Raw genomic sequence first — 20,510 nt, forward strand, 5'->3', positions numbered from 1 at the left:
AGAGAGAAGCGAGTCTAGTAGCTGGACTAAGTCCAGGGGAGCAGGGGAACAAACCACAGCCTGCCTCTACGACCACTTCTTACTGCGTCCGTAACATGTCAACCTAATGGCATGGACATGCAGCCAATTGATTTGTAAACCAATAGGCCTGTCCCTCTTGCACATTCAGATTACTTAGTTCACCGGTTCAGCACGGAATGAATAGTCTTCTCCAACACTCACTCTGACCACAGAGGTGGTACTGGGAGGGTACATGAGGGTAGAAGGGGAGGGGAATATGCATATCTTTATGTTTACAGATTGCTCAAGGACATTAATCAGACATAGACGAATGCAAGTGCACACAAGTATGTAGATAACCCATTCCATGTCAAATGAACCTCATTTTGCTTTTCATCAAAATAAAAATTAGACTGCTACCCATATAGTAATCTATATGATGTATAATGGAAGCTTGGGATATTTGACAGTCTGAAAGATACGTTGTGGTCCTCAATGTGAAAATGGTGGAAAACAACGACCCCGGGACTGAAGTAATGATCATCTCAGGTTATTTACAAGTGATGGAGTGTGGTTGATGATTGATGTGGCCGCACACGGACACTAAGCTCTAAATCTAATATCTGTTAAATACAACAGTAAAATATATCTCCCTGACCACCGGCACAGCACAAAGGACTTCAACTATAGTCGCGAGAGGTGAGAATAACTTCATATTATCCACAGTCCGAGCACATTTCACTCATGTCTGTGTTCAAGTGAATCGCCATGAAAATCCCTTTATCTACGAAGGCACTGTAGTCCATATTGGACAGTGGTGCTATTATGGTCTGTCGGGGTCCGTCTACCCCACGCTACGCGGCCTTCTCTTTTTCACTAACATCTCCACACTGACTCCTCTGTCTCACTGTTAAGTGGGGAAACATTCATTTGAAATGCTTGAAGATATGAGAGAGACTAAGATCGATTTGCCTTAGGTGACCTATAAATTTACAGTATTAAGGATTAGATGTAGTCTTTATCACGTTATTCAGGTGTGGCCTAAAAATCAAGAGATTGCGAAACAGATATTTGGTACTGTCGTTCCATGCATGTGCGCATGCGCGAACACACAATGAAAGACCTACTTAAAGATAGCACTCAACTACTATAATCTCCTAATACGCATACAGTTTCCCTCGTGTTAGGATGATTTCACACCCCTGTAATCATTAGGGGGAGGGCTGGAGAAATACGGCATTATGAGCATTGTGCCTGGGAGACCACAATGGGCATACAGATTACAGAAACAAGCCGTTTAGCAGGTAGACGTCTCAGAGCTTAACTCTATCTCAGCTAGACTATAGCAAGTCATAGGAAAGAGTCTTAATTGTGCTAACAGAACACCGCATAACCATATTGACAATGATTCTATTGAAATCAGACTAACTTCCGGTAAATGTGTAATATCAGGAAATCTACACGTTTAAGGTACAGAAGCTAACTGTTTGTCTTGTCTAGACCCTGATCTTACCAATCTTATGTCTGAACCAACCCAGTATGTAATGTGCTACTAATGAACGAGCAGGCCCATTGGCAGGCAGGCGGGCAGCTCTAATTCTCCTTCACAGGCGATCATGTTGCAGCGGAGAGCCAGATCAATACCATTTGCTCGATACACTGGAGGACTTGAATCCATAAAAGCACTTTTATTGAGTAATTAAACACCCATTACAGTCCCAGGCAGCCAAACAATACATTTGATAATCCTCTAAGACGCAGATCCACAGTGGTGATTAATACCCGGGTGAATGCATGGCCAGGGTGACATAAAGGTTCCTAGACTAGATGACATTATGCTACGGGCTAGCCTAGCGAGCTAATACCGTACTGTAAACAGGACTGGACTGCCTTCCAAGGGAGCAGAGATTCTAGTGCTTCAGAACAAATTAAAGGGTGTGGTACTGTACCCAGCTAGCACAGAACATTCCCGAAAGGTTCTCCTTTGATTTTCCTACAACGTTCTTGGAACCAAAATGTGTTAGCTGGGTAGTACATTCTAAAGGTTATGTCTGTTGTTAAGAATATTCTGCTATTAGAGTTATTAGTGGAGAATGCTGGGGGTAAGGTGTCTGTAGCAAATAACTGGGTTACATTGTAAAAATCATGGAAAGAGAGGGATAACTGACATTGGCACAGGACAAATATGGGTCAGTCGAAATGTTGCAGTATCACAAGCTTCAATAAAACACATTCTGGAGAACAGTAAGTGAACCTTTTGCTTTCTTAACAATACATTGTGAATTTAATATGGTGCTTTGAAGTACAACCATAAAACGATCACCTCTAGCCGTCTCTAAAATGACAGATGTGTTCGACCCTGAGATAAATCTACAGCTACCAGTTAGTGATGTGTGAAGAAATCGATACAGTTACATATCGGGATATTATTTTTGCCGATATTTCGCATCGTGCCGTTTTGACAATACTACAATATTATTTTTGCGCTAGTTGGCTGTACCTGCACTAAAACTTCAATATTTTCCCTTTATAGCTTGTTCTCCATCTTCTTTCCATCTTCGAATCGCAATACGTATAGAATCGACACCTAAGTATGGTGATAATATTGTACCGTGAGGTCCCTGCCCATTACCAGTCCTATCTACTACCACTTTAAAAACTCACACCACTTTTCATAATATTGCAACAATGATTTTATTCCGTTCATACGGCCCACCAGTTCTTTTTGAAACTCTTTTAAGGACCCATGCTTTCTACACTTTCACAACTCGTCAAAAATACCCACAATCTCGCCCTTGTTGGAGAGCGTTTAGCCTTGTTGCGCCAACAATATGGCGCCTGGGTAATTCTTCTTAAATATGAATGGTCCATTCAGCCTGCTCAATGGACTCTTCTGGCAAAACCCCCCTTTTCTCTCCTGACAACAATATTCAGCGCAGCGCTCTTGGCAGTTTCCCGGCCAAAGTAACAAAAGAGGAACTCGAATACGTCGCTGACGGTTTCAAAAGCATTAAGCCTTCAGTGAAATGCCTAGTTCTTGGCGAAAGCAAAGTGATTTGACAACAATGGACAAATCATACAGTGGTTTATGAGCTTTGCAGGACACAACGGCAGTCTTTATTCCAAAGCACACATTAGTAATCATGTCATTGAGACCCCCCAGGGTTCTCATTGGCCCGAAGGAGTGTGGAGAACAGGATTAATGTGTCGACCGGGTGGAGGGTGGAACTTGGCCAAGTCTCTCAATTCAACACTCTATCTAAATGTGATGAGGTTCTTTTGCCATACACACTCTAAGAACAGAAACACATTCAAGAAGAACACACACACACACACACACACTGATTTTTGCATGTTTCTATCTAATAAGACTAAAACAAGCGAGTGGCGAGTTAAAAGTATAAGAGGATATATTTTCTACATGTCAAACAAAACCTTTTGAAAATAATGGAAGCAATTGCATCGGTTGGGTTTAAAAAAAAATAATCTTCCTCTTTGACCCAAAACAACTCCCACGACTGATGCACACCCACTCAAAAGTCAATACCACGCGTGTATCTGCCTATATGGATAATGTATGAAACCAGGTTGAGGAGCTCAGAGCTGCATCTCATTACCCAGTGCATACAGTACCATCCTTAGCAGACTCTACATTCTCAAACGCAGCCAAACCCTGCATCCGACACAAACACACAATAACTGATAGAGACTCCAACACACAAATTGGCACGCACACCCACAAAGACACAAACATGCTTGCATACACATTGCCACACACAGACACACACCCTTCTCCACAGGTCCCCCGCAGATCAACCTGATTATGCACACGCTTCTGCTGGACGTGGCACTTTACAAAACACTACTCTCCTCCATCCTCGCTGTCTGTTTCTCTCCCCTCCCTCCTGGAGACAGGCCACAGGCTGCCGCGCTGGCCGTGCCGCACACACACACACATAACACACCCAGCCCAGCCACTCAAGGTCCTTTGTGCCACCCCCTGGCAGCCTGCCAAGCTGTCAGACACATACACACACACACACACACACACACACACACACACACACACATACACAGCTCTGCGGAGAGAGGGGCTGGGTGAATGAATATGCCAGGCAGGGACTTACTTGACCGCGGCTGACAAGAGAAAGAGAGAGAGAGAGAGAGAGAGAGAGATTGCGCGATTCTCCAATGATCGTCTGCCTAATCAAGCTGTACACCAGCCGAGACGCACAGAGTAAGATATAGGATCAGATCACAGGCAGATGAGAGATGACTCAATTCTCTCTCTCGCTCTCTCTCTCTGCTGCTGTCTTTTTCTCTCCACCCAGCAGCCCTGAAAAAAGCAGTCATCGTTTAATAACTGGTTCCCTCATCAGGCAAGTCGCATATCAATGCACCGTTTAACTCAGATGTCCATATCAATAACTTAATTAGAATCGTCGAAGGTCTCATTTGAAAATACAATGTACAGGATAAGCCGTGGTCTATTGTGGATGTAACGAAGCCGAATATCCGGTAGCAGGACGTTAGCTTTAATAAGTCTTTAGCATATTTAACTTTTCCCATCATCTCGGTAGAATGTGTTAATATCTAAGAGAATCTTAGCCATGGGTAGTATGGAGAGATTGAGCAGCAGAGAAGCCACGCGGGGTGAGAAATTACTGATTAAAATTCCGAATGGGCAGTGAAAAAAAAGAGTGGGGGAAAAAAATCCATAGCTTCGATTTGATTAAACCTATGAAAATGGTGCATTACATAAAAAACAGGGGAACTTCAAACACTTTGAGCACTTGCCATGCACAGGGAAGATATTATTTTAATTCCTGTATTCACACCAAGGTGAATTTCGCTGAACTCTGGATGAAGAAACAGTGCGATGTTCCCGAGATGTGTGCAGTCTGTCTCGGTGTTCACAGATGAGTATAGTTGCATGATGGGTAAAGTGTTTTAAACGGTAGATGATCACTAGTGGACTGTTGTCTGACACTGCTTCTCCTTCCGGGCCCCACACTGATTCCTTTAGTTGTCTACTAATTTACTGCCACAAATCTCAACACACACCTGGGCTCTCACACTTGTCTTTCTGCACCATACACAATTACAACGTCAGGGAAAAAAAAACTCCTCGAAACCCACTTGTAATGTTGAATGATGGGGAAAGTATTTTACGTTAAAAAAATTATAACAATAGATTTTACAATAATGGAGCCCACTTAAAATAGCATGCTCAAAATACTAAATAGGCTAATGAATACAAAGTGCTGACTATCGTCACCATAATGAAAACATCCATACATACAAAAAAGACATCCCTCCCCTTATTACTGGGTATATGGTGATACCTAAAGTACTGTGCCTTCAGAAAGTATTCATACCTCTTGACTTACAGTATTCCACATTCCGTTGTGTAACAGCTTGAATTCAAAATATATTACATTTATTTATTTTCATTTATACACAATACCCCATAATGTGAAAACATGTTTTTAGACATTTTTAGCAAATGTATTGAAAATTAAATACATTAATGTCTGATTTACATAAGTATTCACACCTCTGAGTCTATAATTTGTAGAAGCACCTGCAAAGATTACAGCTGTGAATCTTCCTGGTTTAGTCTCTAAGAGCTTTGCACACCTGAATTGTCCAACATTTGCCCATTATTCTTAAAAAAATTAATCAAGCTCTGTCAAATTGGTTGTTGGTCGTTGCTAGACAATAATTTGTAGCTCTTGCAATACATTTTCAAGTAGATTTAAGTCAAAACTGTAACTAGGCCACTCAGGAACATTCAATGTCATCTTGGTAAGAAACTCCAGTGTAGATTTGACCTTGTGTTTTAGGTTATTGTGCTTCTGAAAGGTGAATTTATCTCTCAATGTCTGGTGGAAAGCAGACTGAATCAGGTTTTCCTCTAGGATTTTGCCTGTGCTTAGCTCAATTCTATTTATTTTTTATCCTGAAAAACTCCCCAGTCCTTAACGATTACAAGCATACCCATAACAGGATGCAGCCACCACTATGCTTGAAAATATGGAGAGTGGTACTCAGTAATGTGTTGTATTAACACAAAAAATGAATTGCTTTGCCACATTTTTTGCAGCATTACTTTAGTGCCTTATTGCAAACAGGATGCATGTTTTGGAATATTTGTATTCTGTAAACGCTTCCTTCTTTTCCCTCTGTCAATTAGGCTAGTGTTGTTGAGTAAATACAATGTTGTTGATCAATCCTCAGTTTTCTCCTATAACAGATATTCAACTCTAACTATTTTAAAGTCACCATTGGCCTCATGGTGAAATTCCTGAGCAGTTTCCTTCCTCTCCGGCAACTGAGTTAGGAAGGACACCTGTACCTTTGTAGTGACTGGGTATATTCATACACCATCCAAAGTGTGTATCAAATGTCTGCTTGTTTTATTATGTGACTTCTTAAGCACATTTTTACTCCTTGACTTATTTAGACTTAGTATTACTGTACTAAACCAGATACTGTGCATCAGGAGACCTCTTTCTCTCCTAAACCCCCACAAGACACAGGGCTGTCAGCACTCAGAATGATAACAGTATGATGACAGACTGAGGGAGGGGAAGAACAAACAGATAACCGTTCAAATGGCTAGAGGAAGGATTTAGGCGTTTGTCTCTGGGACTATCATACTTTCCAAAAGAATGCCTTTGCCCATACACTGTCAGTCAGAGGAACACCAAACACAAAAAACATCTAAACAGACAGCCAGAGCTGACAGACTGATCCAAAGAAATGAAGGAGGAGGAAGACGAGGAGGGGGTGCAGGAGGAGAGCGAGGAGGGGCAGGCTGGATGTCAAGGATTTACGGATTGGCGGCCGTTCATCTTTGCAGCAGCAGAACGAATGCTTCTTCGTCTCACAGACAGTATAGCAACAGACAGCTGCCTCCCGTTTCCAGCGCTGTGTGCCTCTCTAACTTAGATCACTGAGAGAGTTGTCAGCACACACAGAGAGACACGCACAAAGACAACATAGCCAGCTGCCACAAGTCCAGGGACTAGTTTTTGGAGAGAGAGAGCGAGAGAGAGAGAGAGGGATTTGCATGAGCCAGGCTCCCTTGGGGTAATTTCTCGCTCGCTGAAACGGGGAGAGCACAAAAGACAACACTTAACATATTTGCTAAAAGATGACAACCCTGCCTAGATCTCATTTGAAGCCGGCCTCTGTCAGAAGCTGCAGTCGAGAGAAGTCCACTGATATTTGCGAGAGAGAGCGTCTGACAAGTGTCTCTTTCTTTAACATTACAAGGAATCCATCTATATACATCTTCCTGAGCAGTAATTCCCCAGGGTTCAGTATATGCAAGGGAGTCATTTTGGCAAGTTAATAAGAGAGAGGGCTTCTTTAATGGTAAACATTACAGACGGATAGAAACTGTCAGGCTAATTCCTGTCTTTAGTCCCACAGGGAATAGTCCAGCTAGCCTTAACGCCAAACCGCTCTCTGTATTCACTCTGAGTCAGAGGGAAAATCACTAGCAAGATAAACAAAGTAATCGCGAGGAGACTGTTATATATTAGTGTCTCTGTTTGTGAAGACCGTTTTCCTTAACCCTCTCTAATATCTCTACTATCCCCTTCATTATCTCTTTGAGCAACTATTACGGCGCTTCTGAACAAAGACATAAAATGAGACATTATGTACATAATGAGGGGAATCATTGGTGCTGTCAATTTCAGTTTCTAATATAGTAGGGATGTGTAGTGGATAGTGATCTTTAGTGTTTAGATCTTAAGTACAATACGATAATACTATGTGAGAGTGAATGCACACACACATTCATCCAACACACCTACACATACACACACTCCACCCCCCGTCCTACATGCACAACTCTCATTACATCAGCAACAGCCAGTATAAATGACACGGGGTATAAGTCACTCTCTGTGCCTGTAGCCTCCACAACTTCCCTCACTCTATCAATTTATCAGGAGAACCACAAGGTAGAAAAACACCATTAAGAGTCTGCTCAGTGCATACCAGCTATCCATCGCTACACTAAATAACGTAGAATGTCAACTTCCTTATTTAGGAAATAACCAAATTTAAATCCAGTAAATATCAGTACAGATAGTTGTCCTGATTTTTTTTTTTAAAGGAATAAATTGTGTTTAATGTTCACACAGGCTTTTGCCTTGACTTATGCGACAAGAGATCACTCATCTGTAGGGGCCCAAACTGAGATATTTGGATTTGCAACCAGGCTCCATGATGTGCGTAATAGAATCGAAAACAGAATACAGATGTACTGTATAAAAATCAAGCAAAATACATTTGAGAATGAATCAAACAACAGCATTATAGCAAGGGGACATTTTTACAATGCAGCAGAAATATCTCGATCTGAAACAGTCTTCATCTTTATTCCAGAGAAGTTCTTGGCTGTATTAGCCTACACTATAACAAGCTGCATTATGTGGGCTAATCTAATCATTCAGCAAATATATAGTGGATTTACATTAAATTAATTCATTAGTAAAGTCAGGGGGTGGAAAAGGATAATCAATCGACATATGTGACTGACTACACCACGAGCTGTGGTGCGTTTCAGAGAGAGAGAGAGAGGCTAATATTAACATTCATCTCTATACTAAGGTATAAAACAACAAGTGAAAACTTAGTGACAAATTAACATGACAAATTAACAAAATGTTGATGTTGAAGAAAGTCGGCTAAGTCCAATTTGTTATTTCTCGGAACACACAGAGAAATACAAATTAGACTCGGTGCATAATATTCTATCTGGCCTAACTTGTTACACTACATTATCTAAAGAACAAACACTCTTTTTTTTGTGACTTCAAAAAAGTTAATTCTTGTCCGTTTTGAATTGCACATCTCACTTTATAGTTTGTATGATGCATAAGGATCAACGCCACAAAGCCAGTCCAGAAATGGGATAGGCCTAAATCTTCTATGTTCACATATTCAGGATGAAGTGGAATTATTGTCATGCTCATTCGGGATATTTTGGTTTTGATGCAAAATATCTCAATAGTCTTTTATCAATTTGAAATATGTGTCTAATAGCCTAACTAGGCTATATATTTCAGTGTTCAATGTTGATAAAGGCCTAATGGTGACAAAGATGACCTCTTAATGTGTTATTAATAGCTGCTTAAAATTGCTGTTTGTCATTTCTGATGAGGTTAATAATCAATTACTATCTATAATTCTTATTTGTAGGGTAGGTTTCTGGTATAAGAAACATTCTATTAAAACAAATTACTTATAAATGACTGATATATTTTGATGACATTACAGATTGTTTGCCACACCTGAGACTAACAAAAGCTAACCTCACAGTCTATTCTCCTAATCATTTGAATATACTCATTTACTAGTAGTATATCCTTAATAACAACCTCTGAAGATTAGTATAACACGTGTACCGGTATATTAGTCCTAATTTAAGCAGACTAATATATTCTCAATATAGCCTACATAACAAGTGGACCTGGGAGACATTCCCGTTAGCCTAATATTGTCCAAGCACCGCGCGTCAAAAAGGGGTTCTGGGTGCAGCAGTTCCGAAAACATATCGGCATCATAACGATGTGCATTCAAAGCCAGCACAGACAGACGTCAAGGGTCCGTTTGCATTCACGGCGACCATCTGATGCGAGGAATATTCCATTAGGTATACTATAGTACCCATTTCTTTTCCCGAGAGTGGCAACAATTCGGCCTAGATAGAGTATGATGCAAAATGATTTTGATGTTTTAATCGTTTTAACTTGGACACAAGCCTGAGGATGACAGGCCTAATAGCATGGACAAATCAACATGTAGGCCCTACATTGCTAAACTCTCACAAAACAATGTACACGCATGCAACATATACATCAGTCATATTCCCTGACATTATTTTCAAGAAACGGACACAAAACGCATGCTTGAAAACAAGCACGGTCAAAACAGCCACGATTTAAAAAGAACAACAACAGTTCATCAAATGAAAGACTGGGAAAAAGAACCTACCATAGACGCTGCTGCTACTGATCATGTCTCGCTGCGAATAACGGGGAAGAAGAGGGGAGAGCATTGGAATTGGAATTTGGACGAGGAGGAATTCCAAAGGTTGTTTTACATAAGAAGCACTACTCTCCACTCTCACATTTCAGTTTAACGTGAGTCCTTCTAGTCGAGGCTACTCAATACTCATCTAACCTACATGCATACTATTACAGGGAAAGTGGACCTGGCAGCAAAACGCTGTTGGATAGCGCTGTAGAGGGGAGGGAGGGGGGGGGGAGGTCATATGATGGTGCACCCACTTGGTTCACACCAGATCATTTGCGCATTGATTGCTGTTATTTTGTTATCGAGAAAGTTACATGTGGTGATATTGCTCTAGCCTAATACAAATACACAAGCTCTAGCACAGGCTACTCTCGTGCTTTAACAATAGATGGCGTGTCACAAGGACTGTGATATTGCATCCGCTCATGCGAACGATAAGATGCATAGGGATACTTGTTGTAATCACCGTATGCATGTATAAAAGTTGGCTACTTTGAAACAATTCAAATATCAGCCCAGCATCCCCCCACATGCACTGTCATTCGAACAGAGCAATAGCCCTTGGATCGCCTAAATAAGAACACAACATACCCATGCGGTTTTAAGTGACACTAATCCAAAACGCAAATGCGCTACTTTACAATCCTAAAACGAACAAACTCGTTGATAAATGATTTGCAAAACCACTAAAACTTGTTTTTAACTGTGAATGCTTAAATCCCGTATGATCCATTGCGGAGGGCGTCTCGGAGGGTGGTGGTGTCTTTACGGATAACGCGCTTGGGTGCGCTGCTAAGGCAAGACTCGCCTAATATCGGCTACTTTAATTGCGGACATCTCGAATCTAGTTCTGGAAAGGCTTACCTGTATGTGCGACAGGTCGACCTCTGGGGTTAGAGCAACATCGATCCACGGCAGAGCTTGCTGATGAATGACTGTGCGGTGGGTTAAGCGAGGCTGCCTGCGATTTAAAACCATTCCAAGTTAGCGCAGGCAACACTGACCACAGCCACTGCCATGTTGGAATTTCAAACCCTAAAACAGCTGCTTCGGAGACTGACCAGTATGCCTCGCATTGCGCATGCGTTTAGCTGCAAAGACCAGAAATTCAAAGTCCCGCGTAAAGGGGTAATTATGCAAGGTTATTATCTTGTTATACCAACAGACGTCGAGGCAGCATTGTATTGGGAAATAAGCAGAAGCTCGTGATTGTGTTCAAGTAAAAGCTACAGTAGACTATTGTAGGCTATGAGATTGGATCTGTCTAAGCAGACAGTTTTAATCTATGGATTATTTATCATAGCCTTTATCATTATTTAAGAAATCAATAACCATTGTCCCATATTTAGAGAACAATCTGGGAATGTAGCCTAGCGTGTGAATGTGTGATTGCTGTGTGACACACGCGCGCACACACAGACACACGCACTCGTTCCACTAGCCCTAGTGCTGTATCTCCCAATGATAATTATAGCACCGATGTAGAATTATCTATCTGAGTCCTAATTAGAGCTGAACTGTCCCAGTTAACACACTATCAGAGCATCAGTAGGGAGATCACATTTAAACAAGACATCAAAGATGGAACAACTGTCAGATGAAGTTCAGTGTGTCAAATAAAGGCTCAATTGAAACATCCCAATTATCATGAGTTTATCATAAGTTCATTAAAAAAATAGTGAGACATCTGAGATGGTCTTCAGTGCTCACAAAAGAACAGTTGATGACACTGAGTGCACACTTGCGCGCGCGCACACACGCACAACGCACACAAACTTGCACAGGCGTGCATGTGTGAGTGTGCACGCGCACGCACACCTAGACACACAAAGAGGTTCAATTGGGAATTATTTTTTTAAAGTGCTATAAAACTGTCCCCAAAAGGGGTTGCTATTTCGATGACCATTTTTAACAGAGAATCGCTTCAATTCCCACTGTATGCTCCCATCTGTTCCACTCTGTTCCCCTTCAATTTAACCCCTAATCACACATGGCCTGGCTGGCTGACTGACTGACTAGGGCTGGCTCTATACTGTAGGGTTTCACTGGCCTTTTACGGGACCTCTGGTTTGGACATCATCAGTTCAGCATAGAGCTATTCCAAATCCCAGTGCTCCAGTTCCCATCACACCTTCCTATACAGGTTCCAAATCCCAGTTCTCCAGTTCCCATCACACCTTCCTATACAGGTTCCAAATCCCAGTGCTCCAGTTCCCATCACACCTTCCTATACAGGTTCCAAATCCCAGTGCTCCAGTTCCCATCACACCTTCCTATACAGGTTCCAAATCCCAGTGCTCCAGTTCCCATCACACCTTCCTATACAGGTTCCAAATCCCAGTGCTCCAGTTCCCATCACACCTTCCTATACAGGTTCCAAATCCCAGTGCTCCAGTTCCCATCACACCTTCCTATACAGGTTCCAAATCCCAGTGCTCCAGTTCCCATCACACCTTCCTATACAGGTTCCAAATCCCAGTCCTCCAGTTCCCACATACTAGTTCCCATCACACCTTCCTATACAGGTTCCAAATCCCAGTGCTCCAGTTCCCATCACACCTTCCTATACAGGTTCCAAATCCCAGTGCTCCAGTTCCCATCACACCTTCCTATACAGGTTCCAATGTAGATCTACCACCTTGTGGTCCCCTGGTATACCTCCAGACAGTGAGACAGACCGACAGACAAACAGGCACATAGACAGACAGATAGACAGACAGATAGACAAGCAGACAGACAGACCAGCAGACAGACAGACAGACAGACAGACAGACAGACAGACAGACAGACAGACAGACAGACAGACAGACAGACAGACAGACAGACAGACAGACAGACAGACAGACAGACAGATATAGCAGATATACAGACAGATAGACAAGCAGACAGACAGACCAACAGACCGACAGACAGGCAGATATACAGACAGACAGACCAACAGACCGACAGACAGGCAGATAGACAGACAGATAGACAAGCAGACAGACAGACCAACAGACCGACAGACAGGCAGATATACAGACAGACAGACCAACAGACCGACAGAGAGGCAGATATACAGACAGATAGACAAGCAGACAGACAGACCAACAGACCGACAGACAGGCAGATATACAGACAGATAGACAAGCAGACAGACAGACAGACAGACAGGCAGATAGACAGACAGGCAGATATACAGACAGATAGACAAGCAGACAGACAGACCAACAGACAGACAAGCAGACAGACAGACCAACAGACCGACAGACAGGCAGATATACAGACAGATAGACAAGCAGACAGACAGACCAACAGACAGACAAGCAGACAGACAGACCAACAGACCGACAGACAGGCAGATATACAGACAGATAGACAAGCAGACAGACAGACAGGCAGATATACAGACAGATAGACAAGCAGACAGACAGACAGGTAGATATACAGACATTTTCCGCGCTAAAAAATAAGAGGTGCAATTTACACTGAGTGTACAAAACATCAGGAACACCTGCTCTTTCCATGCCATAGACTGGCCAGGTGAATCCAGGTGAAAGCTATGATCCCTTATTAATGTCACCTATTAAATCAACTTCATTCAGTGTAGCTGAAGGGAAGGAGACAGGTTAAAAAAGGATCTTGGGACAATTGAGACATGAATTGTGTATGTGTGCCATTCAGAGGTTGAATGGGCGAGTCAAAATATTTAAGTGCCTTTGAATGGGGTATGGTAGTTGGTGCCAGATACACTGGTTTGAGTGTGTCAAGAACTGCAATGCTGCTGGGTTTTTCACACTCAACAGTTTCAAGTCAAGTTGGACATCCAACCGACTTGACACAACTGTGGGAAGCTTTGGAGTCAACATGGACCGCTTTCGACACCTTGTAGAGTCCATGCCCCGACAAATTGAGTCTGTTCTGAGGGCAAACGGCGAGGTGCAACTCAATATTAGGAAGGTGTTCTTAATGTTTTGTACACTCACCCTATTTGCATATTTTGTTCACATGCTGAGTAAATCTCACCCTTATTTTGTTGCAAAAAAGTACTTGACAGATTGAGGGAATGTCCCCCTCCCCATTATGTTGAAACCTGGACTCTAAACTGGACTGCGGCTGATAGGAGGCCACAGCTGAACGTGAGTCACACTACTAGGAGTGGTATTGCTGTGGTGATAGAAAGTGATACAACAGAGACAGAGGGTTGAATCAGTAGGAGGCTGGGGGCTGAGAATGGAGGGGGTTTGGCTCGCCTTGTGTGTGCCAGCCACCGTGATGGTGTACCTACGTGGCTGTGAGGTCCGCACAGCTGCCGACTGGCTTGGAGGTCATTCTGAGATACAGCCACGCTGTGATTCTTGATGGTGCTGTGGGTGTGTAAACACACACTCACACACACACAAATGCACACATATACAAACACACATGCGTACACACAAATATACACAAACACATGCATACACATACAGTGCACACACACATACATGAAAACACGCACGCAAGGACACACACACCTTGTGTCTGGCCTTTTGTCCTTGTGTCAGCAAGCAGGACACATGGAATTATTAGACTTCTTAGAAAGTCTCCTTTTCTTTCTGTATAATATCCACACTTCACATACACTCCGAATTTCTTCAGAATGTTGTTGGTTTCTCTCTACTTGCGTAATATCTTTGTCCCTTTCGGTTTGATCCACTACACTATCATTGTTTTGTAGGAAATGGTGGAGTACCTAGAGTATTTCAGACTTGATGTAGAAAGTACTGTGTAGGCTCCACACATCAATTACCCTCCTGTGGTAGGCAGAATATTTGCATCTAATTTGCAAATTGCAGTGAAGACAGCAATTCAGGGGATACTGAATATTCAACGGTAGCATGAAATATTTGACACTAATCGGTAAAATACTACCTAGTGTACGAATCTCCCAAAGTCATCTATCATTCGGATTTAGTTTTCAAATTAACCACAAGTCCAATTTGAAAGGGAATTTGCAAGAAAGCTCAGGTCGCCAGCACCAACATGATTCCCTAAGAGTAATGGATAGGCTAGAAAGACTGTGTGTGTGTGTGTGTGTGCGTGCGTGCGTGGGTGCATGCGTGCGCGTGTATACTGTATGTGTAAGCATGGCCTTGTTGAATTTGAGCAGGCCTAGCCGTGATTTTACTGCTACATTAATCTAAATGGATTTGAAGTCATTAACCGTTTCAGAGGTAATGATGTGGTGCTACCACTAATGAGCTTTAGCTCTTAATTGAATAGAAGGGGGTGTACTGTGATGCTAAACCCACAGTAGACGTTCACTCCACCCTCCTCGTTTCCATCCTACCACACAAACACTGTGGACACACACATGCATGTGACATTTGGTGACGCACACACACACATACACACCCTTGACGTTGACAACGTTTTTCCTTCCCTACACTCACAGGGGTTAGAGAAGGGGTTCCTAGTCACGTGACTGTCTGGATTACAGGCCCTCCGCCCGAGGACTTTGATGTCACCCTTCATCACTTCAAGACCACAAGCTGTACTTTTGTTTTACATCAATTACAGGGAGAAATCTTTTTTTTTTTCTCCAGTCATCCTGAAAATGAAAAGAAAAACATTGTCTGGTGTCATATTATGATTGGATAATGCATTATTTAGTAGGCCACTGAAGTGCCGGATCCAAAAACATCTTAAAAAGCTTAATTTGAGATGCTTCTCGTCCTTAAAAACAAAACAAGCAGCTTTGTATAAAGGCAAAGTAGTTTTATCAACTGTCAACACAGATCAAACATTTCAATTGAGAGAATGTGTTTTACATACATTAAGAATACAAATCTATTTTCTTTCCTTGATGTCTATAATCCTCAAATCACCGATATAATTGTATTCCTCATTTATAAATCATTATGCAAACATTTAACCTGCAATATTTATTAACAGATAAAGATGTCAAGTACAATTTGAATGAAGCTGAAATCTAACATAAAAATCTCACCTTTCTAAATTCCCTACAATACAATACGTTCCCTTGATAATAGTACCTATGTGAAATAAGATTGTGTTGGTGTCTCTTATCAAGTACACAGAAAGCCCCAGTGAATAGAGAACACTGACATAAAAATAACACCCTCAAAAAGCAATGAAAGCCTAAGGGAGAAAAATGAGAGTATTTACAATGAAACTCAGTCACTGTTCCATAGTGCCTAGCGTTCAGAGAATCCGAAAGGAAATAGACTGAGTAGGCAGGCTGAAAGGCCTGTGTGTCTATGCTGGTGTGTGGTCTGCTGTCCTTTATGGACTGAGACTAAGACCCTGATGGGTCGGAGCTTAGATTGAACGGAGCCTATTGAGAATAAGCTACTAAATCTGGCAATAAAGGCAATGTGATTTACTGTAAACGCCACTGGGCCCACTGAGTCACGGCTAGAGAGGCGCAAACACATAGGGACACACACGTGCACGCATACACACACACACACACACACACACACACACACACACACACACACACACACACACACACACACACACACACACACACACACACACACACACACACACACACACACACACACACACACACACACACACACATATTCAGGCACACACACACACAGTCTCTCCCGCCTGGTTGGTTTGCCTCTGTCTGCTACGTGAGTCGCCCCACACACTCGCTCTGTGCACCCAGTCATGCGGCTCAGCAGCAGTGACTTTGACAAATAACCAGGAAGTCCCACTGTTGGCTTAAAACTCCAACTTGTTCAGTTGCATTTCTGCATTTGTCCTGCCTTAATGGCTGTGGAAGTGGCTTTCGAGGTAATCTGGCATTGATTGATTAGGTGCTGGCCAAATCCCCTCACCGAGTGCATTGGTAGGCTGGCCGCCCGCTGCTGCTGCTGTGTGAATGTGCAAGGGAATGGCTGTATTAGGGGAGTGTGTGTGTGTGTGTGTGTGTGCGTGTGCGTGTGTGTTAACGCTGCCTGCTACACAAACACACACTTATATCCACTCAGGTGGACAGGCTCATGAGAGGACTCCCACTGCAGCGGGCAAGGACACCATATATGCTGTTGTTTGTTATTGCTGCTCAATAGAAACATGCTTTAGGCCTGCAAAACCAGACAGACAAAACATGTCCTTTTCATAAACATGCAGACATGTTGTGTCAGTCAGATTTCAGGTGGTAGCTAATAAGTGTCATTGTATCAACTGCTGTTGATTGGATTATTTATAATACAGCACATGGCATCAATACAGCACAGTGGATCACACAGAGCATAGTGGGAAGATGATCATATTGAGAAGTGTTTGCCAATTAGATTGCAGTCTAATCCAGACATGATAAGGTCAGAATTGTTAAGCATGCATAGTGTAGTCAATACAGTGCATTCGGGAAAGTATCCAGACCACTTCCCTTTTTTCACATTTTGTTACGTTCCAGCTTATTCTAAAATTGATTCAATTACTTTTTTCCTTATCAATCTACACAGCAAAAAAGGTACAATTTTGCACATTTCCCCCCCAAAAATGGACAGAAATACCTTATTTACGTACGCTGTTCCTCTGTGGAGATGGGAGAACCTTCCAGAAGAACAACCATCGCTGCGGCACTCCACCAATCAGTCCTTTATGGTAGAGTGGCCAGACGGAAGCCACTCCTCGGTAAAAGGCACATGACAGCCTGCTTTTTGTTTGCCAAATGCCATCTAAAGGACTCTCAGACCATGAGAAACAAGATTCTCTGGTCTGATGAATGCAAGATTGAACTCTTTGGCCTGAATGCCAAACCTGGCACCATCCCTACGGTGAAGCATGGTGGTGGCAGCATCATGCTGTTGGGATGTTTTTCAACTCCCCAAATAGAGGTGTGCCAAGCTTGTAGCATCGTACCCAAGAAGACTGTAATCGCTGCCAAAGGTGCTTCAACAAAGTAAAGGGTAAAGGGTCTGAATACTTATGTAAATGTCATATTTCTGTAAATAAAAATATACATTTGCAAAAATGTATAAAAAACAGTTTTTGCTTTGTCATTATGTGGTATTGTGTGTAGATTGATCAGGGAATAAAAAAAAAAAATTTTAGAATAAGGCTGTAACGTAACAAAATGTGGAAAAAGTCAAGAAGTCTAAATACTTTCCGAATGCACTGTACATTGTAGACCTTTAAATAGTCTAATGTTTTCCATGTGGTATGCTTTAATGATTAAATTACATTAATTAATATGATATTTGATTTAACCCTATGCAATAATTTAAATGTATTCAAATTAAATCAGCATAAAATCACCTGTCCATTTCACATTCTCCTTCATTCTATATCATAACGAAAACTAAAGAACATCCTTTTAACAGTTCTCAATCAAAGAATAACATGTTAGTCTCAAAAAAGCCAGAGACGTCTGGGCCATGAACAATTTTACATTAATTTTAATGGAGACACTTAAATGGTAATTATTCCAACCCCGGCTCAAATGTGGAACTAACAAATGGAATTCAATCAGGGCTGGCACATAATGACCGTCATTAGGCCCCCAAAAATTATAATGACATCCTATCTGCATTTCAACCTGACGACTCTTTTACGTCGGGATGTCGAAGCCAACTCACATCTCCATGGTGATAAGCCGTATTTTTTTTGAACGCCGCTCATGACTGGTAACCACCTCATTGTTTGTGGCATAGTCTTCCGCTGAATGAACGACTGGCTTCATCTAATTAACTACTTGAAAGGTCTATTCTTGAGTTTGCCCTTAATTGAGAGTGGGAGAGTGCTGGCGTCATTGACCGCCATGGCTCTCTGTCTCCTACCTAGGCCTTTTCACATGATGCAGTTCTGCTCTGGCCTGGCCTTTTCACATGATGCAGTTCTGCTCTGGCCTGGCCTTTTCACATGATGCAGTTCTGCTCTGGCCTGGCCTTTTCACATGATGCAGTTCTGCTCTGGCCTGGCCTTTTCACATGATGCAGTTCTGCTCTGGCCTTTTCATATGATAATAACAGTAATATATGCCATTTAGCAGACGTGCAGTCCTTTGAAACAGTAGGCATCTTGTATATTCTCTGTCTGGTAATGGGTCAAAATCTCAAGGGATAAAACAATGTGTGAGTGAATGATTGTCTTGATAGTATCACACTCAAATCTTTCAATTAGGGGCGAATCCTGACTTGCCCCAAATGTATGTGTAATTTTAACCCTTTTTTAGGCAACGTTCTAGTACATTATAGGATTGTGAATCTTGGTTCTTACAGATATAGTATTTCAGTGATGGGTTATTACAGGTTCACTGCAGGTCTACCTCATACAGTATGGGAATGTGTACCTCCTGCTGTTACAGTGAGGGGGTTACAGGTCACAGAGAGCACAGTATTATATTTACTTTGCTTGGTGCAGCACAGACAGCAGCACTCCACAACATCTCATGGTCACCAAAGTGTCTACACAATTAGCAGGGGGCTGTGTATGTTCAGAGTGTGTGTGTGTGTGTGTGTGTGTGTGTGTGTGTGTGTGTGTGTGTGTGTGTGTGTGTGTGTGTGTGTGTGTGTGTGTGTGTGTGTGTGTGTATATGTATATATATAAATATATATATATAGCTGGGTGTGCTAGACCATGTCCCTGAGGTTTACTCTCCTGATTCAATAGCGCTCCACTTGGATGGACTCTATCAGATAGCTGAGGTCCAATGAAGGCTGCTGTTCAACAGGGCTTAAAGTACAACACTGCTGCAGGTCCACAGCGGGAAGGTACCTGGTCTTCAGATAGTGTCCTACTACTGTGTCCACACTGTACCATGTGTATACAGACACAACCACAACAACAATGGTGTTGCAACAATAGGAGTAGATACAATGTGATTAAATAAAGAAAAAAAAATTGCTATAGTGATAATCGGTGATAATACATTCCACCAGAAACGTACATTACCGTTCAAAGGTTTGGGGTCACTTAGAAATGTCCTTGTTTTTTTTTAAAAAAAGCTACTTTTTTGTCCATTAAAATAACATCAAATTGATCAGAAATACATTGTAGACATTGTTAATGTTGTAAATGACTATTGTAGCTGGAAACAGCTGATTTTTAATGGAATATCTACATAGACGTACAGAGGCCCATAATCAGCAACCATCACTCCTATGTTCCAATGGCCCGTTGTGTTAATTTATCCAAGTTTATCATTTTAAAAGGCTAATTGATCATTAGAAAACCCTTTTGTGATTATGTTAGCACAGCTGAAAACTCTTGTCCTGATTAAAGAAGCAATAAAACTGGCCTTCTTTAGACTAGTTGTGAAATTGCCAAGAAACTTTAGAGCTCGTACAACGCTGTGTACTGTACTACTCCCTTTACAGAACAGCCCAAACTGGCTCTAACCAGAATAGAAAGAGGAGTGGGAGGCCCCGGTGCACAACTGAGCAAGAGGACAAGTACATTAGAGAGTCTAGTTTGAGAAACAGACGCCTCAAGTCCTCAACGGGCAGCTT

The 20,510-nt window shown here is 42.1% G+C and overlaps 1 protein-coding gene across 2 annotated transcripts in view; it reads right to left on the reverse strand.

Annotated features, from left to right (window-relative positions):
• Positions 1-11,123, reverse strand: part of LOC123723987 (fidgetin) — a 36,977-nt gene extending 25,854 nt beyond the window's left edge. Inside the window, exons 1-2 of one of the 2 annotated variants that reach the window (XM_045698903.1) lie at positions 10,924-11,123; positions 10,018-10,048 (exon numbers count right to left, since the gene is read on the reverse strand). In XM_045698903.1, the coding sequence (XP_045554859.1) occupies positions 10,018-10,048; positions 10,924-11,037 (145 nt within the window). In that variant the 5' untranslated portion in view covers positions 11,038-11,123. The remainder of the gene's footprint in view (positions 1-10,017; positions 10,049-10,923) is intronic. The other variant, XM_045698904.1, reaches the window with a different exon arrangement.
• Between the last annotated feature and the right edge of the window lie 9,387 nt (positions 11,124-20,510).

Source organism: Salmo salar, chromosome ssa17, assembly GCF_905237065.1.
Source record: "Salmo salar chromosome ssa17, Ssal_v3.1, whole genome shotgun sequence".
Classification (NCBI taxonomy): Eukaryota; Metazoa; Chordata; class Actinopteri; order Salmoniformes; family Salmonidae; genus Salmo; species Salmo salar.